Below are 26,199 nucleotides of genomic sequence, written 5' to 3' on the forward strand. Positions count from 1 at the left end.
TTGTCTTCCTCGAAACTGGCCCCTGTGCTAAAAGGGTTGGGCACAGCTGCTCTAGAATACCTCAGTCCCCGTGGATGCCTGGGTACTTAAGACTCAGGAAAACATTTCTGAATGACTGGGGATGGGAATCGGGAAGAGAATTCTGGGTTTACCCAGTTAATGACAAACCCACATGATGGTTCTGGGAACCTTGGATGACTTGCTCTCACATGGAGGATGGTCCAAGACCCCCCCTCAAAGTAGGTTTCTAAAGCCTAGGAATGCTGTGAATCAAGTCAAGTGCTGTCTTGGTCCACTGACTTGAGACACCTTCCTTACCAATCCCTACCCTCAACTGTTCCTATGGTCTATTTCCAATCATATTCCTAATATAACAAATGAATCCCTCTTATGGTGCTAATGACTGAAAGTAAAGTGACTAATAATGGGATATTTCAACACTGAAAAGGCCATGGGGATGTATTGGGGCACAGTCGGCATCTCAGGCACTTGGGTCGTGCTGGTTATACCAAGTTACAGAGTCATATTCTCCTCTAAGCCTGGAGTTGGCAAACCTTTCCTGTAAAGGACTAGATAGTAAGTGTTTTAGGCTCTGTGACTTACGGGATGTTACAAATACTCAAGTCAGCCATTGCAGTACCAAAGCAACCACAGGCAATATATAAACAAATGGGTATTGCTGTACCCCAATGAAATTTTACTTATGAACACTGACATTTGAATTTCATATTATTTTTACATGTCATAAAATGTTGTCCTTCTATCGATTCTTTTTTCAACAATTTAAAAACGTAAACATTGTTCTTAATTCACGGGCTATACAGAAACAAGTGGGTGGCCTGGTTTTGGCTCATGGGCTGCAATTTGCCAGCCCCTTAACCCCGGAGCAGCCCTTGCTCTAAGCCGTGGGAATGGCTTATCCGGTGAAATGAACAGGCAGGGAGGGATCATGTGTTTCTGCTACTGTCCTAATTATTGTTCCCATTGCCGGGACTTAGATAATGGTAGCAGGTAATTAACACACAACTTACTCTTGTTTTCTCTACTGATGGTCTAGATAGAAAAGCATTTTAATGTTTACAAATGGTCATTGCAATGGCTTCATGAACACGCAACCCTGGCAAAAAGGACTGTCATGCTATGCTGGTGAGGTGACATGCCTGGGCTCAGTTGCAGGAGGGTGAGGCACGGATAGATGGGGGCCTTCAGACCTGGGTGCATTTCATCTTTGCTACCGACCTCCTGCACAAACCAGCATTTGTTTGATTTATGCCACTCTGATTCTCTGGCAACTTATTTGCCATTAACTCCAAGTGAGTCGACTATAAGCATGTTTTACATACTGGAAAATATGAATCATTTATAGTTTTAACGTTCCAGTTTCCTAAGAGTCCTGTGGTGCCCAGTCCTATAAATCAGAGCATGGAGAGGCTGGCCTCATCACTCACCTCATCAACTCTCTTACACTCCAGTGCCACATTTAGAAAGCCATTCCCCACAGAGGTGCCATCTGCTTGGGACCAGGCTGTCTGAGAACCACTCCCGCTAGGGATGGCCCTTGACTCTTGTGCTGCCTGGTGATGGTTGTGAGGTGAGGCTCTGTGGGTTTGATTAGGTCTGGTACACGCTCCTCATGGCCTAGGGTAAGAACATTATACACAGCCTATTGTGATGTTTCATGAAGGTCCACAGCTGCCTTGGGACCCCCACACAGTAGGCTGTGTTAGTGTACTCCTCCATCGAAGAATGCAGGTTGCAACATTCAGTTATGCTGTATGTATCACCTCTGTGCACATGCACCTTAGGTCATACCATTCAGAAGCTTAGGGATAATAAATCAAATGTTAGTCCCTTAAAAACAATGGGCCACATTGCATCATTCCACCTGTCAGCTGAGTTGCTGCTGTAGATGTGTAACCCAAATAATGTGAGACACAGAACTTCTTTCATGTATTAGAAGCTGAAGTTGCAATCCTTCCTGGAAATATTAGCCTACATTGGAGAAAGAAGGGAAGCATCCCTCATTCGTGGCTTCTTTTGGGAATATTTACTCTTCTTTCTTACTGAACCTAGAATGTAATGTTAGATAGCCCAAAAGGAACTCAATCCATAAACATTCCTAAGTACCAAAGCTCAGTGTCCAAGATCCTGTGCTTGGGAATATTTAAGAGAGTTACTGTGTTTGCTCTTGTGGGTAGAGGATAAAACAGTAGTGGGGCAGGGCAGGGGAAGAGAAGATATTTACCAGATGCTTGCTTCACAGCCTTCAAAGTAACCCATACCTCTGGTACCTTAGCAGATAAATAAGAGAGGAGCTATGATGCTCCTTGCATGGCTGTTTTTGGATGGCAAGGGTCGTAAAACCCAGTTTTTTTCCTCCAAATTTGCTTCTTTATTATTTTGTATTTTCACTACATCAAATATCCAAGCCAAAACTGCGAAGTCATCCTGGGCTCTTCAAAACATCTCTTTGGATTAGATTACTCTGGATCTTGCCGCCTTGGTAGCTTCCTCATCCATTTGCCCCTCTCCATTCACACCGCAAGCCCCTCTTACCTTTCCTCTTGGAAGACTACAGCTGTGGTCTAGGACGTCTCCCAGCCTCAAATTTCCTATGCCATCCAATCAGCTGAGCTGCTGCCATGGAGATTTTCTACAACAAAAAGCGGAAACTGTCACCTTCCGGTTTAAAACCCTTCATTCGTTCAGAAGTTTAAACCCCGTATTTTAGAATACAGAACACAATTTTAGCATCTGCCCTCTACTCACTCTCCCCACCCATACCATTCAGCCTGTCTTGGCTCTCCCGGCAGTTTCTCACATGTTGTGCGTGAGCATCACGGGGCTCCGGGGACCCTGGCTGACAGTGTTCCCCACATGACACTTGAGTGTCCTGTATTTGCTTTCCTAGCTCCTCTTCTGGATCTGTCACCGAGAGCACTCATTCACACTCCACAGTAATCACTGATTTACTTCTCAGATTATCAAGACGGGATTGTAAGTTAAGCTCTATTCTCAGATCTTAGCATGGTCCCTGACACACTGCAAATGCTCATACATTCCTAAAGGACAGGCTGACATTCTTGGTGACTGATCACTGGTATTAATTTTCAGTTCTTTCCAAAAGTAATGTAAAATTATGGTCTTTTCTACACCCTCCAACTCTTTGTATGGGTTGCAGACCCTTCTGCATAAAGAGGACATTGGAACATTAAGATTCTTTAAGAGCTTTTCCAGTGCAAGCCCTAACCCCAGAAGGGCTTTAATCCTAGATAGCCTTGCAATTCTATCTTACCCTTTCTTGTGCAACATACATTAATAAGACTATGGTCTTGTGTCCTCATATTGGTCCTGTGCTTCCTCCTTTGAGATTAGTTATAGGTATCTATTCATTCAGCATTTTCTGTTTCCATCTAAGTCCTTTTTGGTGAGCTGAGGCATTGATCTGTATATTTTCCCAGGTGGTGTCTGTAACTGCTTCGCTCACTGTAATAGGAAGTGTACATGCTCTGGGAACTTGGGTCCTGAATGACGTCTCATGGTCACATTTAGCAGGGGAGAAATGCACGGCCCTTCTTTCAAAATAGCTCAGCATCTGAATAAATACATCCTCCCCAGACTCTACAGGATCAAATGCTGTCAGTCCTATGAGCTTTTTGCTTCTTAGATACTTGTGAAAACTGATGATGCCCCTGATTTCAGTAATGATAAATGAATAAATTGTTTAATGTTATATCATTAAGAAGTAATTTACACAGAGTTTAACTTTTTCATCTTGTCCTAATGCAGAATTTCTATGAGTTTCCATGTTTATACTCCATCATATAATTTTCATGATAATGGGTTATTGAACTTTAAAACAAGATTGTGTTTTCTCTTATGGGTATTCCTTGCTTTCATTGAATGTCATCTTAAAAAAAAGATTGTGGATTATGACCTAGTTGTGGAATAAATATGAAATCAATTGATGTATCTCCCTGAAGGTAGAGGTGGCACAGGGTATATAAGCGAAGAAAATATCTTTGGGTATAAAAAGAAGTAGGCTCCAGCTTTGTTCCTATGTAAAACCATTTTTGGTGAGAGATGGCAAAATTCCTTGGTAATGACATTATGAGTTGACCAAGAGTTTCAGAAATATCAGTTAATCATCATCTCAACTCCAAAATGAAATAAATGGCTGTTAGTAGATTTTCTCCTTTTCTGAATTCATGTCCAACTGTTTCCACCCATTTTCGTTTATACCCCTTCCTCTAGTGGTTGGCCTGGAGAATATGTAGCTCTTCCAACTTGGTTTTGTGAAGGGAACCAGTGCCCAGCTGCTCAGACAGTGAGCTACTGTGTGGAGCTCAGTACTCACCTTTAGCTTTTAAGATCTGTTTTGCCATATTTTTAAGGAAACTTTAGGTTGTCTACTTAATGAGTGCCTGCTTTGTTCTAAATACTGAGTTGTAAACTATGTCTGTATGTGTAAGTTAATGTGAAAAAGTAAACAAATATCTGGAGAATGTGATCATTATAGACCATTATGTAACTCACTGAGCAAAAATAGTAGCAATATCATTTCAGTAAGAGATTTTTTTTAAAATCACTTGTCTGTAAACATTTGCCTCAAGTTTTCAATTTGCTTAGCCTGTATAAATACACCTTTAGAGAATGCTGTATTATGAGGGAGTTTATTGTATAATTTTTCTCGTATGTTAAAGACTAGGGCTTTCCATTTGGCTTTAGTCTCTTGTTTGGGCAGCAGGAGATAGATAACTTGTTTAGTATACTTGTGTTAACTTTCTGTTCCCGAAGAAATTTATGTACCATACATTTATTCATCATGATAGAACCCCTTTAAAAAGCAGCCCTGTTGTCAGCAATGGAACCCATGCCCTTGGAATTCCTTGAGTCTACCTATCTGCCACATTTTATAATTGTTAAGTTCAGATTGTTAGATAAGGAATGTTCCCAAAGTGGATCTTTTTCAGCTGTCTTTTTATTTTCTTTGTGATTATATGTGAAGGTAGATGACATATTTTCTTTTTTACAGATTTTTACATGAGTTAGCCCAGATTCCTAATTTTGCTGAGCGTGCCCAGTGCATAATCTTCAGATCTGTCTTTTCTGAGGGTATCACCTCCTTGCACAGAAAGGTAGAGATCCTCACACGAGCTTCTAAGGTATGTTTACTGTCTAATTTAAAAGATAGCCTTGTTCTGAAGAGCAAAGGAGAAAGTGGGAGAGACCACTTTAGTGCCATTATAGAAACCTTTTTGGACTCATATTAAATGTTTTTCTAAGTGTAAATTTGATGATTATCTTGCCCAAGTGTGTGTATGTGTGTGTGTGTGCACACGCGTGTGTGTGTATGAGAGAGAGGGAGAGAAAAGGAGATGCAGATGGATGAAGAGGGAGAAGGAGGGAAAAAAATGACGCTTTTACAGATTGCTTCTAAAAAACTCTGAATATCTTCCAAAGTACATACTGGCCACTAAAAAACAATCTAAATAGCATGGTCTGTTTCCTGTTTTACAATTTGGATTGCAGAAGAGATTTTACTTTAGATCCATGCATTTGATTATCTGAAATGTGTCAACCTAATAAGAGGATTCTAGACACTCGATAAGTGAAATAAATGACTGACAATGAGTCATTGGCAAATAAGTATTTGCTGGCTTTACTACACTGGTGTTCATTATAAGGTTAACTTCTAGCACCTGGCTTTTTCTCACAGTTGACCCATGCTCTTAAGGACACGTTATTCCTCTCCACAAACACTGTAGTACTTTGTTCCTTATTTGGAGGCATGATTTTTTTTTCCACTAAGATATGAGATATTTCAGTAGAGAATAAATATTACCAAACTATAATTATACACTCACTAATAATACCTGACAGGCAGGAGCAGAAAAAGAAGTCTGCCTGGAGCTGCATTTTTCTTTCTTTCTTTTTTTTTTTTTTTTTTTTTTGAGACAGAGTCTCACTCTTCTTGCCCAGGCTGGAGTGCAGTGACGTGATCTCGGTTCATTGCAACCTCTGCCTCTGGGGCTCAAGCGATTCTCTTGCCTCAGCCTCCCAAGTAGCTGGGATTACAGGTGCCTGCCATCAAGCCCAGCTAGTTTTTGTATTTTTAGTAGAGACGAGGTTTTACCATGTTGGCCAGGCTGGTCTTGAACTCTAGACCTCAGGCAATCCACCCACCTCAGCCTCCCAAAGTGCTGGGATTACAGGCGTGAGCCACTGTGCCCAGCCATCACTTTTTTTACCCTGAAATAAAGGGGGATAAAATGTGAATTAAGACTATAAAGAAAAGAAGTTTCAATTGGAAAATTGTAATTGAAGTAAAAAATAAATAAGGGGACAAACAAATGAGACAGGGAGCCAAAGAAAATCCTAAGCAGCTTGAAATTGTAAAGTTAAATAGACATATAACAAGCACTTAATAAATGTAAGTTTAATAAATTTATTAAAGATGGCCTACTGCCTTAAAATGCATTATTGCAGTTTACCTCTGAAAATTATATCCAGGGATAAAGAAGAACATACTTCTTCTATATCTGCTCTGCATTTAACTGTATTGGTTATATAGATAAATAGTCTGAAATACATCCTCAAAAGGTAAACCCCTTTCTACCTAGAAGTCATCAAAGGTTGAGCCTTACTATATATACCAACTCCTTTTTTACAACTTCTATTTTAAAATAAGTATTAAAAATTAAACTGGCTGAAATGAAAATATAAAACCAATAGTTAATCCTCATGTGTTAAAACGTGCACTGTTTATAATTAATTTGTTGAGTGGGTAGAAAAAATGGCTGTTAATGTGTTTGTAAAGACACTTACGGCTTAGTAAAGTGTGTTTTTCAGTTCACCAACTGTTAATTCTGTTGGTACCAAGCCTCCCGACAGCCTACTGAGCACTCGGTAAATATTTGTTACTGAATGAACATGGGTACGTTTGGCGTTCAGCTCCGTAATAATTGGTGTTTGCCATCACAGGGCTTGCTGCACATGAAGAGTGTGAAGGATATTTTAGCTCTCATTCTGGCTTTTGGAAATTATATGAACGGAGGAAATAGGACTCGGGGACAAGCCGATGGATATAGCTTAGAAATTCTGCCCAAACTCAAGGATGTCAAAAGTCGGGTATCTATTTTTCGTAATAAGTTTCCATGATCTGCCATTATTTTCTTTCTTTACCTTTAATTTTAAAAAACGTATTCCAGATTGTTCCGTTTATCTCTCTCCTCCCCTTAACATCAATCATTTATATCAGAGCGTGCGTTTTTTTTGTTTGTTTGTTTCTTTTCACTTTTGAATGAAGAGGTTTTTTTTCACATTAGACCTTATTTTCAGTGACCCAATTCCCATATTCGTGTGCTCTGACATACACAACTAGGTATTCAGCTGCTACTCAGTGAGAGAACAAAACAGATAGTATATAGTACCAGGATCCTGCAAAGGCTGGAGGCTCTTTGGGTTTGGGGTTTAGGCTACTAGTAGTATACTCATTCCTGAATGGCAGAGCCATGGTGAATCACCAATTTTTTGCCACAACAATTGGGCTGGGGTCTACTGTCGAGCTCTCTGAGCCTGGCTATCCCTTGGCTCCACACCCCTGCGGAGCTACCTCTTTAGAAACAACCAGCCCATATCTAGGCATCCCATGGGGGGCGGGGGTGCAGGGAGGGGAAACACACAGGCAAATTAGAGTTAGATCCCAGTGAACAGGACACAAAGGCTGCCTTGTGGGAGGGCCTGCTCCCCCCCCCCCCCCAGGCCTCCCGGGGTCGTAAAGTGGCGTGGCGCTCCGCTTAAGCTGGCCTGCATGGTTTTTCACACCATTAAGAACACACGTTTTTTGAAAGATGGGAAGGGAGGGGTGCTTTTCTGTTCTAGGCCCTGGTTCCCTTCAGCACTCCCTGCCCCCGCCTGTCTTGGCTTTATGCCAGAAAATACAAGGAGACAATGTTTTTTGTTTGTTTTCGCCATTATTTCAGAAGTTTGAGGGATCGTCTGTTTGTTGTTCTCCAAACAGGATAGTGTCATTTCTTTATGTAGCCGGCATAATGAATGGATGGGATAAAGCAGAGGAAGGAAAACCTGCCAGCATCGAAGAGAAAGCCAGTTTTCACAAATCAGAAGTTTCTCAACCTGAGATTTTCATCTCTCAACCATGTAACATGACAGTTTCATGGGAATGATTTTCATGTACCTTTCTCTTTTAAACCTAGGATAACGGGATTAATCTGGTGGACTACGTTGTTAAGTATTACCTGCGTTACTACGATCAGGTAAGAAATGGCATTACGTGGAAAACTTTCAACTTTTATTCATTGTTGGCATTCATACGTTGGATGATGGATAGATGGATGGATGAATTGCAAGCCCAACATAGAATATGAGAGCTCTCCAGCTTGTTTTACAGATGAGCACACTGAAACCAAGAGAGTTTAGTTGACTTATGGAGAGAAGCGTTATTCAGTGGTGTAAATCTACGGAATCTCAATCGACTGTATAACACAGCTTCAGAGAGACCCCTAGTTGTCTCAGTGCTTTATGGCCAGATTGTGAGGTTCTCTGTGGAATCTAGATCCACTCAGTAATTGGTTCTAGTTGAAACTGTATTTGGATGATACAGAGCAAAATAGGAAAGTTAAGACTCAGTAATATCCAATATTTTATCAGTAACGAATCTATGAACAGGCTGAAGATGTAGAATTGGAAAAATCCTTCTTTTCTGCTTAGAGGCCTTTTGCAATTAGAAACAAACATTTCTGTGTGAGTCCATCTGAGCAGAATTTTCTATTTTATTCCTTTTTGTTAAATGGAGAACAAGAAGTTGTAATTTTGAGAAGAAAGAGGTACTGTTGTAAGACGTTAAGAAATACAGCGATCAATATGAATGGTAAAAGTCTCAAAGTAAATGCTGTCAGGACTCCTGCCTAACCATCCATGTAAGCAGAATTGTTCCTAGGCATCGAGGGAGGAATAGTAAAGATCCCAGGGCCTTTCAATAGGCCTACAGTTTCATCCAGAAGACAAGTGAGGCACTGATGAACTCCATAATACCGTCTTCTACCCTCCTGGTGGGCTTATCTAACTCTTTTCACTCTACCTATAGCCGGGCTCATCATTTCCACCTCCCCAAACTTTTCCCTGATTTCTGTTAAGAATATCGTAGTTTTTGATAGTTTTTGGTCATTCAGGCATGAAACCTTGTCCTTCTCTGGCTCCTCTCTGTCCTTCCACTGAGTTTGTTTCTGATGTCCTTCCTTGTTTTGTTTTGTTTTGTTTTGTTTTCCTGCAGACCTCAGCTTACCCAGGTTTTAAGATCACTCACCTGGAGAATTTCAGTTGCTTTCCAGCTCAGCTCTATCTCTAGGTTCTACCACTCTAGGCCATCCCACACCCTCTTTACACAGCTCTGATCATACTGCTTTTCTACTCAAAACAGAAGTGGCTCCCCATTTTCAAGTGAATTAAGACTCTACCAATGTAATTCCAATCTTTTACAACCTTGCTTTTATTACTTTCCCTCTACACGTATTCTGTGATCCAACTCAGGACCTGATGTTTTCCACACACACCCTGTGCTTTCTTACTAATGTGTTTTTTACTTCTGATGTTCTCCCTAACTGAGAGTATCTTTGTCTCTAGCCTTTTTATAAAACTTCCCTTTTTTCTCATTACTCCTTTCTGGAAATAATACATTTAAAGATTTTTTGAGAAAAATTTCCCAGTAGCGTTACCAATATATGTGTTACAGACTTAACCAGAAAAGTACCAAACCTTTGTGAATAAATTTATGTAATTTTACTGAAAGTCATAAAATTTAAAAACATAGAGTGAAGAAAAGAAAAACCCAATTTTTAAAACTCAGGTAATGGGCTTGAATAGACATTTCTCCAAATAAGACAAACAAATAGCCAACAGGTGCCAACATCACTAATCGTTCAGGAACATGCAAATCAAAACCACAGTGAGATATCCCATTATGCCTTTTAGGATGGCTGTTAATCAAAACCAAAACCAAAACCCTACCACACGGAAAATAGCAAATGTTGACAAGGATGTAGAAAAAATGGGACCAGTTAGTACCATTGGTGGGAATATAAAATGGTGGAGCTGCTATGGAAAACAGTAGGGAATTTCCTCAAAAAATTAAAAATAGAACTACCATATGATCAGACAATCTCATTTCTGGGTATTTGTCCAAAATAATTGAAACCAGGATCTCAAAGAGACATTTGCCCTCTCATATTCATTGAAACATTGTTCACAATAGCTAAGATTTGGAAACAATCTAAATGTCTGTCAATAGATGAATAGGTAAAGAAAATGCGTATATGTACTAGGGAATATTATTCAACCATAAAGAAGAAATAAGTTCTGTCATATGCTGCAATATGGGTCAGCCTTGAAGACATGCTAAGTGAATATAATCCAGTCACAGAAGGGCACATACTGCCTGATTCTACTTACATGAGTATCTATAGTAGTCAAACCAAAAGGAACAGAAAGTAGAATGAATGATGGGGGAATGGAGAATTGAGGATATGAAGTTTCAGTCATGTAAGATGAAAAAGTTCTAGAGATTTGTACAACAATGTGCTTATGGCTAACAATACTGTACACTTAAAAATTTAAGAGAATAGATACCATGTTATATGGGGGTTTTTTGTTTATTTTTTACCACAACAAGCATTGGCACTATGTCCTCATGGTACCAGTCAAAATTCTAATCAACCTTAGAAGTTGACAAAATAATTTTAAATATTATATATAAAAATAATTAGATAAAAATTTGACCAGGACTTAAAAATGAAGACAGAATCATTCATTTACATATTCTAATATATTATAGAGCTATAATAATTAAAAGTGTAGAATGGTAGAATAACATCAAAAATCTTGAAGAACATGAAAAAGAAATCTCAGAAATGGATCTAAATAAATATGTGATAAAAGAGAAATTTCAAGTAATTGGGAAGAAAAAGAAATTCAGTTATCTCCTAGACCTCATACCAGAGACCAGAGCAAATTTTTAAAGAACAAAAGAGTTAAGTGTAGAAATAAACGAAAAATAAAATCAGTAAGACGTGACAAAAGTGTAGGTAAATACTGATTTTGAAGTAGCAAAATCCTTTCAAAGTGTTCAGTCTAAGGCAGAAACCATAAAAGGTGAGAATAACTTTCAATGCATAAAACTAAAAAACTTTAATTCCTAATTACAATTTTAAAATACTATCTCAAAAATGACTTAAAACCAAAATCAAAATAACATACTGGGAAAATGTTTACAACATAATAGACAATGAACTCTTGAGAATTAACAAGAAAAAAAACTTTCTTCCTTATTTTAAAAGAATGGCAAAATATATCACAGGCAATTTACAAAATATAGAAGACATAAATTGCCAACTAGATATATAGAATTAGCACTGTAAATTGATCAAACCTTTCTCAGGACTGTCATATATGGTAAATCAGGTTATTCTGTGTTTAAGATCTCTAAGTCAAATGGGACTCATATCTAGCCTGCCCTTGATTCACCAAATTATATATCCTATAAAGGGCACACTTAAATTCACATAAAGATGCCACGTGCTTGTCGAGCTGTTTGCCCAGAAAGCTGTTCCCATCTACAGGGAACACATTTTCCTAATTTATACATATATGCTTTATGGGCAAGCAAGGTTGTGGGTTTTTTTGTTTGTTTTTCTCTTTTTGTTTTCCTTTTTTCCCCATTTTTTCATTTTTTCCTTTTCTTTTTTCTTCATGTCAGACAGGTAATGTGTCCATATCATAACAAGGTTCGATGGTGGCACATCTCACACATGCATACGAACACCCAGTCTATCACACTCATGAACTACAAAAGGATCCAAAGCAAGGTTTTCCACCTTTCTGTATCAAAAGTCCTAGAAATATGTGTAACCTTTTAAGAAATTTCTACCCTAAGAAAACAACTAAGGATTTAATGACTATTTACTTATAATAGCTTATAATAGCAAAATATTGGAAAAATTTTAGTAGGTGTACAATGATAGAGACCAAGGTCAAATAAATTGTTCTAGAGTCACACACTGGAGTAATATACTCATGTGCAGAGTGTATAGGAGAGAATGTAGTGGTATTAGAAAATATTTTTGATCTGTTTTTAATTTACAAGCATGTGTTTCAACATAACATCCAGTGTAATACCCAATATGTAATAGATAAATATAAATCACACACAATCACACAGAAAAACCTGAAAAAAATACATTAAAATGTTTCTTTCTGGATGTTAGGATTGTAAGGGGTTTTCTTTACTGTCTTCTGTCTTTCTATTACTAAACATAATGAACATGTATCCCTTTTGTAAAAGGGAAAAAAGATGCAGTGAAAAATAACTTAGTGTGATCTTACATGACCTTTCTATGAGGTCGTTGCTAACATCCTGATCTTTGAAGGAAGGCTTTGAAGCCCTCAGCTTTGAAGCCTGGAATTACTTCATTTGAATCTCTCTCAAGATGCCTCTTATTCTGCCTTGTATGTGTTTATGAGGAATTACCTATTATCTTGACATTGGTTCTTGAGGTTCAGAATTCATTGTTGTCTCTCTTTTTTTTTTTTTTTTTTTTTTTTTTTTGGTTTGAGATGGAGTCGTGCTCTGTTGCCCAGGCTGCAGTGCAGTGATGCAGTCGGCTCACTGCAACCTCCGCCACTCAGGTTCAAGCAATTCTCGTGCCTCAGCCTCCCGAGTAGCTGGGACTACAGGCGTGCACCACCACGCCCAGCTAGTTTTTTTGTATTGTTTAGAAACGGGGTTTCACTGTGTTGGCCAGGCTGGTCTCGAACTCCTGACCTCAAGTGATCCACCTACCTTGGCCTCCCAAAGTGCTGAGATTACAGGTGTGAGCCACCATGCCTGGCCGTTGTCTCTTTTTTATTGTTTGTAATACAGGTGTCTGATAAAACTTGCTGAACTGGATGTAATGTTAATATTCACAAAGGTGGAATTCAAGTGGCATCTGTAGAGAACTAGATATGAGGAGATGAGAGCTGTTTTCTGGTGGAGTGAGGAAGGTGTATTTAGCTTCAGGAAATTAAGAAGCTGCAGCAGGCACATAAGCACGTACCCTAGGTTTTGACAGCAGGTACTAGTGTGGCAGAAGAGTTATCCTGAAGAATCTTTGAGGGTGACATTTCTAACCCTAGGTTGGCATGGTAGTGCCTACCTCAGCCAAGTCAGATGCATCGTGTGGGAAGGCTGAAATTTGCCTGTGGAGTATAGTTGTGGTTGAAAAGAGCTGAACCCAGTGGAATCAACTTGACAGAGGAAAATCTAACAATGAGAACAGTTTCAAACATGGGATGGCCCAATCTAGAAAAAATAAGCCCACATTAGTGTGGTGCTCTTCTGGCGTTTACTGTGCAAAATGCATTTCACTCAACAAGAGTGTAGAATTGTGTGATTTATGAAACTAGCTCTTTCCTCTAGGAGCCTAAGTGATGATTTCTGTGGTTAGTGGTGATGAGCAATTAGCTAGAGAAAGGTGACTCCTGCTCCCCGCTTCCTTCTTCTCATGCCTGGTTTTTGGTCCAAGTCTTGGTCTGTGAAATTTAAAGAAACCCATGTAGAGTCATGCCGTTTGAACTCTAATTAAGCAGCGTTCATAAGAGCTGCTACCAGCCTGATACATTTAGCAACATACGTTCCTCTTTTTCTAGCGTGCGTGCACACACAAACACACACACACACAATCAAAACCAAGACTGAATCTGATAAAGTTTTGAAAAATAGAAAGAAATACTATGTCTGAGTTCTTCTAGTGTAGATTAGCATGGAGCTTCGTAGTGAGGCTCTTAGATGTTGTTCCATGTTGGCACTCAGACGAGAGTACTGCTTCTGTTTTAAAGTAGTAAAATAACTATATGAAGATGGGAGGAAAAAAGTATATTGTGTCTAATAAAATGAAGAAAACTACCATATCCTAGCATCCCTAATGAAGCTAGTGGCCTTAAGGAGGAAGGGTCAAGAGGATTCCTGAAACCACAAGAAAACATAGTGATAAATTAGATGTCTCCTGCTAAAGGTACATACATCTCAGAACCATGTTTTATAGACCCTCTGTAGTAGTGCCCGTCAACCAAAAATAAAGCTTATTGATATGCCAGATGTTGTTTACTATACCAAGAACAAGACACAGTTTCTGCCTCTGAGGTGTTTAGAGTCTAATGGGCAAGATGTACAAGATAACATGGCAATTTAAAAATTAATGGTGATACATAAACTAGAATACCTAGAAGAGATGGATAAATTCCTGGAAAAATACAATCCTCCTATCTTAAATCAGGAAGAATTAGATACCATGAACAGACCAATAACAAGCAGCAAGAATTAAATGATAATTTAAAAATTACCAACACAAAAAGGTCCAGGACCAGGTGGATTCACAGCAGAATTCTACCAGACGTTCAAAGAAGAATTGGTACCAATCCTTTTGACCCTATTCCACAAGATAGAGAAAGAGGGAACGCTCCCTAATTCATTTTATGAAGCCAGTGTCACCCTGATACCAAAATCAGGAAAGGACATAACCAAAAACGAAAACTACAGACTGATACCCTTGTTGAACATAGATGGTAAAATCCTTAACAAAATGCTAGCTAACCGAATCCAACAATATATCAAAAAGATAATCCACCATGATCAAGTGGGTTTCATACCAGGAATGTAGGGATGGTTTAACATATGCAAGTCAATAAATGTGACACACCACATAAACAGAATTAAGAACAAAAATCACATGATCATATCAATAGATGCAGAAAAAGCATTCAACAAAATCCAGCATCGCTTTATGATTAAAACTCTCAGCAAAATCTGCATACAGGGGACGTATCTTAATGTAATAAAAGCCATCTATGACAAGCCCCCAGCCAACATAGTACTGAATGGGGAAAAGTTGAAAGCATTCCCTCTGAGAACTGTAACAAGACAAGGATGCCCACTCACATCACTCCTCTTCAGCATAGTACTGGAAGTCCTAACCAGAGCAATTAAACAAGAGAAAGAAATAAAGGGTATCCAGATCAGTAAAGAGGAGGTCAACTGTCACTGTTGGCTGACAATATGATTGTTTACCTTGAAAACCCTAAAGACTCTTCCAGAAAGCTCCTAGAACTGATAAAAGAATTCAGCAAAGTTTCCAGATACAAGATTAATGTACACAAATCAGTAGCTCTTCTATACACCAACAGTGACCAAGCAGAGAATCAAATCAAGAATTCAACCCCTTTTACAATAGCTGTAAATATATATATATATATATATATATACATACACACACACTTAGTAATATACCTAAGGAGTCAAAAGACCTCCACAAGGAAAACTACAAAATATTGCTGAAAGAAATCATAGACAACACTAACAAATGGAAACACATCCCATGCTCATTGATGGGTAGAATCAATATTGTGAAAATGACCATACTGCCAAAAGCAATCTACAAATTTAGTGCAATCCTCATCAAAACACCACCATCATTCTTAACAGAATTAGAAAAAACAACTCTAGGCCGGGCACAGTAGCTCACGCCTGTAATCCCAGCACTTTGGGAGGCCAAGGTGGGCGGATCTCGAGGTCAGGAGATTGAGACCATCCTGGCTAACATGGTGAAACCCTGTCTCTACTAAAAATTAAAAAAAAAAAAAAAAATTAGCCAGGTGTGGTGGCGGGCGCCTGTGGTCCCAGCTACTCGGGAGGCTGAGGCAGGAGAATGGTGTGAACCCGGGAGGCGGAGCTTGCAATGAGCCGAGATCATGCCACTGCACTCCAGCCTGGGCAACAGAGCAAGACTCCATCTCAAAAAAAAGAAAAAAACAATTCTAAAATTCATATGGAACCAAAAAAGAGCCCACATAGCCAGAACAAGGCTAAGCAAAAAGAAGAAATTTGGAGGCATCACACTACCTGATGTTAACCATACTGTAAGGCCATAGTCACCAAAACAGTGTGGTACTGGTATAAAAATAGGCACATAGAATAGAATAGGGGGCCGGGCGCGGTGGCTCAAGCCTGTAATCCCAGCACTTTGGGAGGCCGAGACGGGCGGATCACGAGGTCAGGAGATCGAGACCATCCTGGCTAACACGGTGAAACCCCGTCTCTACTAAAAAAATACAAAAAACTAGCCGGGCGAAGTGGCGGGCGCCTGTAGTCCCAGCTACTTGGGAGGCTGAGCCAGGAGAATGGCTAAACCCGGGAGGCGGAGCTTGCAGTGAGCTGAGATCTGGCCACTGCACTCCAGCCTGGGTGACAGAGCGAGACTCCGTCTCAAAAAAAAAAAAAAATAGAATAGGGATGGAATTCTATGTGGAACGGAATAGAGAACCCAGAAATAAACCCAAATACAGCCAACTGATCTTCGACAAAGCGAACAAAAACATAAAGTGGGAGAAGGACACCCTTTTCAACAAATGGTGCTGGGATAATTGGCTAGCCACATGTAGGAGAACAAAACCGGATCCTCATCTCTCACCTCATACAAAAATCAACTCAAGTTGGATTAAGGACTTAAATCTAAGACTTGAAACTAAAAATTCTAGAAGATAACAGTGGAAAAACCCTTCTTGATAATGGCTTAGGCAAGGGTTTCATGACCAAGAACCCAAAAGCAAATGCACTAAAAACAAAGATAAGTAGTTGGGACTTAAACTGAAGAGGTTTTGCACCTCAGAAGGAACAGTCAGAAGAATAAACAGACAACCCACAGAGTGGAAGAAAATCTTCACAATGTATACATCTGACAAAGGACTAATATCCAGAATCTACAATGAACTCAAATCAGTAAGAAAAAAACAATCTGATCAATAAGTGGGCTAAGTACATGAATAGACAATTCTCAAAAGAAGATATACAAATGGCCAGCAAACATATGAAAAAATGCTCAGCATCACTATTGATCAGGGAAATGCAGATCAAAACCACAATGTGATACCACCTTATTCCTGCAAGAATGGCCATAATCAAAAAACAGATGTTGGCATGGATGCAGTGATCAGGGAACACTTCTACACTGCTGGTGGGAATGTAAACTTGTACAGTCAGTATGGAAAACAGTGTGGAGATTCCTTAAAGAACTGAAAGTAGAACTACCATTTGATCCAGCAATCCTACTACTGGGTATCTACCCAGAGGAAAATAGGTCATTACATGAAAAAGATACTTGGACACGCACGTTTATAGCAGCGCAGTTCACAATTGCAAAATCATGGAACCAATCCAAATGTCCATCAATCAAAGAGTGGGTAAAGAAGCTGTGATATATATATACAATGGAATACTACTCAGCCACAAAAAGGAATGAATTAACAGCATTTTCGGCGACCCGGATGAGATTGGAGAATATTATTCTAAGTGAAGTAACTCAGGAAGGGAAAACCAAACATCGTATGTTCTCACTGATATGTGGGAGCTAAGCTCTGAGGATGCAAAGGCATAGGAATGGTACAATGGACTGTGGGAACTTGGGGATAAGAGTGGGAGGGGGATGAGGGATAAAATACTACAAAGAGGGTGCAGTGTATATTGCTTGGGTGATGGGTGAACCAAAAATCTCACAAATCACCACTAAAGAACTTATGCAACCAAATACCCCCTGTACCCCAATAACTTATGGTAAAAAAAATTAATGGTGATAAATGCTGTGATAATATAAGCATCATAAGCATTTGGGGAACAGGGGAGAAACACCCACCTGCTGGGGGTTAGGGGAAATCTTTAAGGAAGGACGTTTGTTTTAAGACTTACAAGATGAGTATGAACAAGGAAGTGTAAGGAGGCACTAGGGAAGGGTCAGAAAGGGACCGTTTTATAGACAAAGGCCTAGAAGCCAGAGATCGTGGTCTCTTTCATGAAGGTCTAGAGGGAGTTGGAGATAGGGAGAAGGTAGAAATGAGGCCAGAGATGTAGACAGAGGCCAGATCATAAAGTGCCTTGTAAAGCAGTTTTAGAGTTTGGAATTAGTCCTAATGGCAGTAGGGAAGATGGAATGTGAAGGAAAACTGGCAAAGTAGCCTGTGCGGAGAGAGGCATAATTGAAGACTGCCTAAGACATGCAAGATACAAAACTTACGTTAAACAACTCAGGGAGAAAGCTAGCTAGTCTGGAAAAGATATTTGAGGTTCAGCTTATGTTTCATTGTACCTGAAGCTTTTGTCCTTCAAGACGTTTCTCAGCTGAGAATCCTCTATTTGGTATAGCAGTGGAGCTTGTTAAAACTGTACCCCACCCTGCCCTCAGTCTCCTAAGATAAGCCAAACAACATTTGCAAAAACTTTTCAAATATATGAAGAGTTTTGGGGAAGCCAAGGCTGGAGGATCACTTGAGCCCAGGAGTTAGAGACCAGCTTGGGCAACATGGTGAGACCCTGTCTCTACAAAAAATTAAAAATTAAAAATTAGCTGGATATGTTGGCACGTACCGGTGGTCCCAGCTAATAGGCTGAACTAGAAGGATCGCTTGGGCCTGGGAGGTCAAGGCTGCAGTGAACCATGATTGTGTCAGTGCACTCAAGCCTGGGTGACAAAGCAAGGACCTATCTCAAAAAAAACCCAAAAAAAAAACGGTGTATATGTGTATATACACCCATATACAAAGAATTTGATCATGCATAATACACACAGAAGAGCTTTAAGTCACAGAGGAAGGTGAGGAAAGGTGATGGGAGGGTGATTGTATCTTCCATTGCAGTGCCTTCTTATCCAGCACCTTCTGATTCACACCCATTGGCATACCCCAAAGATGACTTGTCTAATTGCTAGCATGTGTAAATCAAACGGGGACTTCAAATGTAAGTACTTTCATGTGTTCCCCTGTTGCATTTTTCATGGGAGTAGAGTGTCCAAGATCAGGACAGACCTGACAATTTTCTCTTTGATTCATGAGGCAAAATAGAACCTGGCCCATGCCATAGCTGACCTCATTGCCAATAAGTCCAAAAAGATACTGTGAAAGACAAGAAAGCACTTCAAAGTCACAAGTCCAAATTTAGGAATAGCAGAGGAGCATTGCTGTGATTCTTATTCAGACATCTAATAAAGAAGCCTTTTTTTTTTTTTTTTTTTTTTTTTTTTTCCCCCTCACTGATGCTTTGGAATTTCAACTGAAAGTGACAATTGGGAAGTATAATGTACTTTTGTTCGCCATATCTCTTAGGAAGCTGGAACAGAAAAGAGTGTCTTCCCCCTGCCGGAACCACAGGATTTCTTTCTGGCCTCCCAAGTCAAGTTTGAAGACCTCATAAAAGATTTGAGAAAACTGAAGAGGCAACTAGAAGGTAATAGGAACTGTTCTGTTATTATGATAACAGCTAAGACTACTTTTTAAAAATGTTTGAAGAGGATTATTTAGGTCTGGCTCATCGAGTGGGATTGGTGCAGAGTTCAGTGATGGTACACCACAGCTTTCACGAAACTTTCTGAGTCTACACAGTGTGTAGAGGTACCGTATTTTCAAATTCTTCTTTTTCATTAGTGTTGATCATTTGTTTCTTATATCCGTATCTTGTTATATCTACGTTTTCTAACATTTAGTAGTTCTAACATTATTAATGATAATAGCAGTAACCATTTACTGGATGCTTACTGTTGTCTCATATAACAATCTTAATAAGCTGGAACTACACCAGCCCCATTTTACGGATGAGAGAAATGAGGCTTAGAGAAGTTACGTTCACACAGCCAGTAAGAGACAGATTTATTGCACTCTGATCAAGTCTAATCAAGTCTATCCAATTAGAACTCACACATTTTCTAGTTTCTCGTTTCTGGAACTCACACATTAGCTAGTTTACTCTGCTGCTTTAAGTATATATATCACACACATGTTACACACATACACACATACATGTTCCTGTATGTTTGGTTTATATATGAGTCTAATAATGATGGTAAGGCCCACAGTAAACATTCCATTTTAGTTTAATTTGCATTTTTAATTATTCAAAAGAAAATGCTGAAAGCCCCTTTTTGGCTTTTTTAAAAGGTGAAAATATGTCTCACTTGGGCAGGAATTTTCCTTTGGCATTTCTAGAGTCTTGTGTTTTCACTGTGGAGCCATCTCCTTGTCCAAGAATATAAATACTTGCCTTGGAGCTTGTATAACTCCAGTTGAAGAGCTCTGCGGAGGATTTAGGGAGCGTGTTAATGTGGAAATGGAGCCCAGAGTGCCAGAAGCAGAGCTTGAGGAAATGAAGGGCTTCAACCAGGAATATTTTAACACCAAGATATAAAGTAAACATTTTAAAAATGTTTATTGTGAAAGAGTACTCAAAAAGCAAAGTCTGAGGCCGAGAACAGCTTGGAAATGGAAGTAAAGTGGGAAAGATGTACTCCTGGTGGCAAAGAGAGCCATTTATTTTTACGTTGGGCATAAAACTTACATGGAAAGGATAATGGTTACAAGTGAATATTTTTATCTTGTATATTATTTTTAAAGGAGCATGTGGGGTTTTTTCCTCCCATTGATGTGGTTGAATGAATTCAACCAAATGGATGCTTCCTTTAGAAATGTGATATGTGAACTTGTGGTCATTATTTTCTCTCTCCTGAAGAACTGGCAGTTGTATCCTTGTTGAAGTTGAGGAGCTTGATTACTATTGTAATAAAGCGTAGTAAGCTACCACCTAGCATTTTTGTCTGTCCCTCTCCAGTGGTAGAATTAGGGCCCAGGCTAGTCCTCAGTGTGGCAGCAAGAGTTAGCAATGGCAGAGGAGCTTGTTTGCTCCATGGCCGTTTCTAAATGCCCATTCCCTCTTGTCTCTTGGCCCCTTGTAAAAGCCTTGGCCTGACCTCTCCTGTAGTCTTTGAGCCGAAACTTGATCCCTGTTTGATCTTTTCCCTTCTCCTTCCAGGGGCTGCCTCCCTTTGACGTCCCTGTACATTTGATGATAAATAGCAAGAGGATAAGAGGAGTTAATTGGGAGGCGAGTGGAGAGGCAAGGGTTCCCCCATAGTGCCTCACTTTGGTATACCTTCTTTTGTCTAGGGAGGCTCTGAATTGTCATTCCGGAACCCTCAGTACTCAACTGACACTTTCCTCAGCCGATTTTAAGAAAATACAAGAGCTTTTGAAGTGGGTAGAGCGGCCTTAGGAAAGAAAACTGAACGTTGTCTGTTACTTTTCTTCTTTGTATGGGGCTTCACCTAAATACATGAAGTACCACAAGGGCAAATGAGGAAGTGACTCCCCCCACCTCACACACATGGAATATTTAAACAAAAATGCCCTGCTAATCTTTAGAGATGCCAGTGTTTTCAACACATGAAAGGTACCCAGTAAATATTTAAAGAAAATACACACCGTAAGTTCTCTAATGAATTTCTTTTTCTTCTAAATACCATCTGGCAAGATGGACAGAATCGTGGCGGTCCGTTTCATCTTACGTTTCCATTCAGGTTTCACCTCCTTTTCCATAAGGCCTTGGTGTGAGCTGAGATTGAATGTTTAATTGAAGAGGACATAATTTTCACACATACAGCAAAGATTTGATGAGGCTTTGAGGTTTATTGTAGCCATTAAAGTGTCGTAGCTGCTGGCAAAATCCCAGAAAATGTCTAAAGCTAAACCAGATGTGATTAGCGAATTTCAAGAAGTATCAGGCCCTAGTTCTCCAGGCAGGCAGAGCCTTTTAAAAAAAAAAAAGTATTAACACACCTTAACCTAATGTGAATTAACCCATGGGTATCGGTCATACTAGTGTCACTGATTTAAGTAGAAGTTGTCATTAAGCATCTTTCAGAGAGGCAAGAACTTTGAATAGCGTTTTTAGAGCATGGAATTGATCATAGTATCAACTATAAGTTATTGTGTGATTATTATCTATCAAGTGCTTTATCTCTATCACCTCTTTTAATTCTACAGTGACTTTGTGAGGCAGATATTATTTTTGACTTCTCACAAGATAAGAAAGCTGAAGTTTGTGGTGCTCAAGTAATTTGCCAGTGTTTCAGAGGTGATGATCTAGCCACGTTTTGAAATAGACATGACGCTAAGGCGTGTGTTGAGTACGTATCCCGCCTCTGACCCAGAAGTCACCGTATCTGATTGACAATCAGTTTGGCCTTCAAAATGTGAAGCCTCACGAAGAAAAAAATTAGAGTTACTGAACACATATACACAAGCATGCAGACGTGTGCAGACACTCCCAAAACCACATATGTAGACTGTCAGATCAGATAGAGTCACAGTAAGGAACTTGCTTTGGGTTGGAATTGGAAGGGGGAAGAAGTCCAGGTAGATGGATTGTCAAATAGACATACAAATAGGCACATTACATAGGACTAAGATCAAGCTTTGGGTTCAGATGTGTACATTTTACTGGTTCAGTGAAAGTAACACCTTGTCAAGTAGCATAATCATAGAAAGTATTCCCTTTCTCACCTGTAAAACGGGACAGTTATAGGACCTGCATCATAGGAAATAACGTCAGCACAGTTTCTTAGTGAGGGCAGCTTCAATAAAGCTGATGAAGGGCATGTACCTTTTACTGGGAAGTGCAGCCAGTGTTGCTGAGAAGCCAGCTGCCTGTGTTTGTGGAGTATCTAATTCGCAGAGCACTTGTGCTTGCTTCTCTACATTGTAAAGAGAGAACCAAGTTCTTGGGAACATGTTCCATATTTTGTTTATTGCTATACATCCCTTAACAAGACAGTAATTTCCATGTCCCTGATACTGTGAAGTTGTAAGAAATAATTGGGAGAACACAAACAATGGCAATAGTTACTTTCATTCTCCCTCTTTGTCCTTGCTTGCTGGCTGGAACTCTCAGGGTATTCTTACCCACCCATATGTGGTAGGCAGAATAATGCCCCCCAAAGATGTCCAAACCCTAATCCCTGGAATCTGTGAATATATTGCCTTACATGGCAAAAAGGGACTTTGCTGATGTTGACATGGTGAGATTATCCTGGACCGTCCAAGCTGGCCTAATCTAATCACATGAATCTTTAAAGTCAATCTTTAAACGCTGAAGACTTTCCCTGGCTGTGATCAGAGGGAGACATAACGACATAAGAATGATCAGAGAGATGTAATGTCGCTGGCTTTGAAGATGGAGGAAGTGGGCCACGAGCCAAGGAATGTGGGAAGCCTCTGGAAGTGGAAAAGGCAAGGAACAGATTCTCCCTAGAGCCTCTAGAAGGGAGTACAGCCCTGTCAACACCTTGAGTTTAGCCTATGAGTCCCATGTCAGACTTCCAACATATAGAACTATAAGGTGATATATTTGTGTTGTTTTAAGCCTCTTAAGTTTGTGCTAATTTATTATAGTAGCTATCAGAAACTAATACACCAAGGAGTGGATTCTTCTTTCTAATCGCACCAGTTAATACCAGAGACACACACACACACACACACACACATACACAAACACACACACACATACACGTGTGCATGCGCAGCACTGCTGAAACTGTAGATGTAGGATTCCTCAAATAGTAGCACCCAAAAATATTACATGAAATGTGAACTGCAACTGTTGCTCTCTGAAAGAGTCTATGATCAAATAAACCTGGACATGCTCTGTACGAAAATCATATCCTAGGGATTCAAAGTACATGAGCTTATTAAAGCCCCTGGGAAGTTCTGTAGTTAAAAAAAAAAGTTTAATGCTGTTTAAAACAGCATTTCCTAACTTAAAGCATGAAACATTGGCTTGCTTTCTTTTCCCTTTCATTGTATACTTAGTAATATTTTACAGAACATAAGTTATGTGAAAGGTACTTTAAGAAGAAAGGATATTAATTGTACTAGCAACACAGTTGTTGGTAAAATGATCATTACTGGGTCCTGCCTGCAGGAGTCAGGATCCCTAGTAACATAGGGGAGGGCAGGGCTGACTTAGCAGAAACAAGGCCACGTGTCATTTACCTACCACTTGATCTCATTCTTTTTGATTTTTGATTCTTTAGTTTTTGAGATAGGTTCTTGCTCTATTGCCCAGGCTTGAGTGTAACAGCACAATCATGGCTCACTGCAACCTCAATATTCTGAGCTCCAGCAATCCTCCTACCTCAGCCTCCTGAGTAGCTGGGACTACAGATATATGCCACCACACCCAGCTAATTTTGTGAATTAAAGTTTTTGTAGAGACAGGGTCTCACTGTGTTGCCTAGGCTAGTCTCAAATTTCCTGGGCTCAAGCCATCCTCCTGCCTTGGCTTCCCATAGTGCCAGGATTACAGGCATGAGCCACCACTGGGCCTGACCTTACCCTTAATCAGTTTTGTTTTCATGTTGATTTGGGGTTATGTGTGATGTCCTTCTCTCTTCCTGTTACTGCAGTTGATCAAGGGTTGACTATGAGTAGGAAGGAGGAATGCTAAGAACTGGTTTTGCTAATCTAGTAGATATTCAAGTTTGTGTTGTTGTGGTAGGGAAAAGGGTTCCTCCTGCTCTTCAGCCAGCTTTTAATGCAAGTTTGCCTCGTCACCATCCTCTTTGGTTCTGGCTTCTTACAGCCATGCTGGCTGTTGTTCCGTCAGGAACCAATGTGTCTGTCCACTCTGACAAAAGTGTGGTCTTTGCCTGAGTCAGTCAGTACTATTGGGCCCCAAAGAGGATTTAAGAAAGTGTTTCCTGTTGATATTATCTTAGGAAGCAAGATGGTTCTTCCTTACTCTTAGGGTTGTCAAATTTATTAAATAAAATTCAGGAGGCCCAGTACTTTTCTTTCAGGATTTTTTTAAAAATATAAGTGTATCTCAAATATTGCATGGTACACAGTTACACTAAAAAAATTTTTCTTATCTCAAATTCAAATTTAACTTGGTGTACTGTTTTTTATCTGGCATGTCTGTAGAGAATCTAAAAGCAATTATAAAGTCAACTAGAAGTCGGTTCATTTTTTATTATCACCGTGCACTGGCAATCCTAAACAATGCCAGCAATAAAATTCTCCTACCTGCCAGTGTAGACAGTGGAAAAAGGGTCTATAAATACGGTTAAGGGTGTGGCGCATGTTCATTTCCACCATCACCGATGACAACACTTACCATTGAATTAGCACTTAATACCAGCAGATTCGCTTACATCATTTCTGTTTCTTAAAACTCCTTCGAAGTAAGTGTTATTACCTGCATTGTTACAGTAAGGAAGTGGAAGTTACTTTGCTACTACTGGCAAGGCTGAAATTTGAAACAGGTTTATCTGTGCCATACTTTGTTCTTTTACAGTTTGCAGGCTCACTCTGAAAGCACCAACAATGTGATCCAGAATGATTAAGTTTGAAGAATAAGCCCCACTTAGTTCTGTGGCTCATCTTCTAAAGGGACTATGGATAAAAATTGGACTGAATTCAGGCTTTCTCTTGTCTCTACCTGCAACCACTCAACTGATCTGCCTATTGTAGTCTCTCGCCTTCCACCTCCTGCCTGTCAATATTTTTCAGTTTCTCTGACTCCCTCTCTGTCTCTCTGACATTGACCTAGCCTCTGTTTTATTCCTTTATGACCCAAAAGAAAGCATACTAGTCTGATGTGGCTAGCTGAACTCATAGCAGAGGACTAAAGGGCCACCCCTAGGCAACCTGCAAGGTTTTGTTATCTCTTGCATGTGTGGAAGTTACATGTATTGGGCTCCTGATGTGGATGGGAAGATAAGGGAGTTTTCCAGCACTTGTCAAGTCACATAACAGGGCAAACTGTGCTTCCTGCACTCAGGACCAGCCCTGACCCTGCAGAACAAATGACCTCTGCCACCTGGTGTCATCAAGGGGCTTTCCCTCCATGAGAGTTTAAGTGCTTCTTGTAAGAGGAAAAAAGACAAAAATTAGATCTTGTCATAAGAGTGAAAATTTTCTTTAATTACTAATTAAAACATGGCCCATAAACAATAATATGGCTCTAATAAGGGGGAAAAGTCACTTTGGAAACCTTTTGGAGGACCGTGGCAGAAACATTGTTGATTGAACACTCATCTAGGACTGAACACTCATGTAGAATTTCAGTTCCTTTTGAAAATTTCTAGAACGATAGTAGAATTCTTTAAAAGAATCAGTTTAGAAGCATAGAGAGAACCACAAAATTTTTGAAACTCAAAAACAGATGGATACATGATAAATGAATTAATCAAACACGAAAGCTGAATTCTAATCCAGGAGTGATAGGAGGTGAGAAGCAATCCAACTTTTACTATAAGACTTACACGTACCACAAGT

At 39.7% G+C, this 26,199-nt stretch overlaps 1 protein-coding gene and 1 non-coding gene across 15 annotated transcripts in view; one reads left to right on the forward strand and one right to left on the reverse strand.

Moving 5' to 3' along the window:
* The window catches only part of LOC105467273 (formin 1), a 468,877-nt gene that overhangs the window by 280,235 nt on the left and 162,443 nt on the right, over nucleotides 1–26,199 (forward strand). For all 14 annotated transcript variants that reach the window (XR_011606208.1, XR_011606209.1, XR_011606210.1 and 11 more), the window contains 4 exons: nucleotides 5,036–5,165; nucleotides 6,985–7,131; nucleotides 8,220–8,279; nucleotides 19,201–19,321. Coding sequence is in view for 7 of the 14 variants with exons in the window: in XM_071067172.1 (XP_070923273.1) it covers nucleotides 5,036–5,165; nucleotides 6,985–7,131; nucleotides 8,220–8,279; nucleotides 19,201–19,321 (458 nt within the window). In the remaining 7 variants the exon portion in view is untranslated. The remainder of the gene's footprint in view (nucleotides 1–5,035; nucleotides 5,166–6,984; nucleotides 7,132–8,219; nucleotides 8,280–19,200; nucleotides 19,322–26,199) is intronic.
* Nucleotides 11,768–11,872, reverse strand: LOC112424151 (small nucleolar RNA U13). Its single transcript, XR_003014822.2, has one exon. It is a non-coding gene; the product is annotated as a small nucleolar RNA U13 (small nucleolar RNA).

This window comes from Macaca nemestrina, chromosome 7 (genome assembly GCF_043159975.1).
Source record: "Macaca nemestrina isolate mMacNem1 chromosome 7, mMacNem.hap1, whole genome shotgun sequence".
NCBI classification, from domain to species: Eukaryota; Metazoa; Chordata; class Mammalia; order Primates; family Cercopithecidae; genus Macaca; species Macaca nemestrina.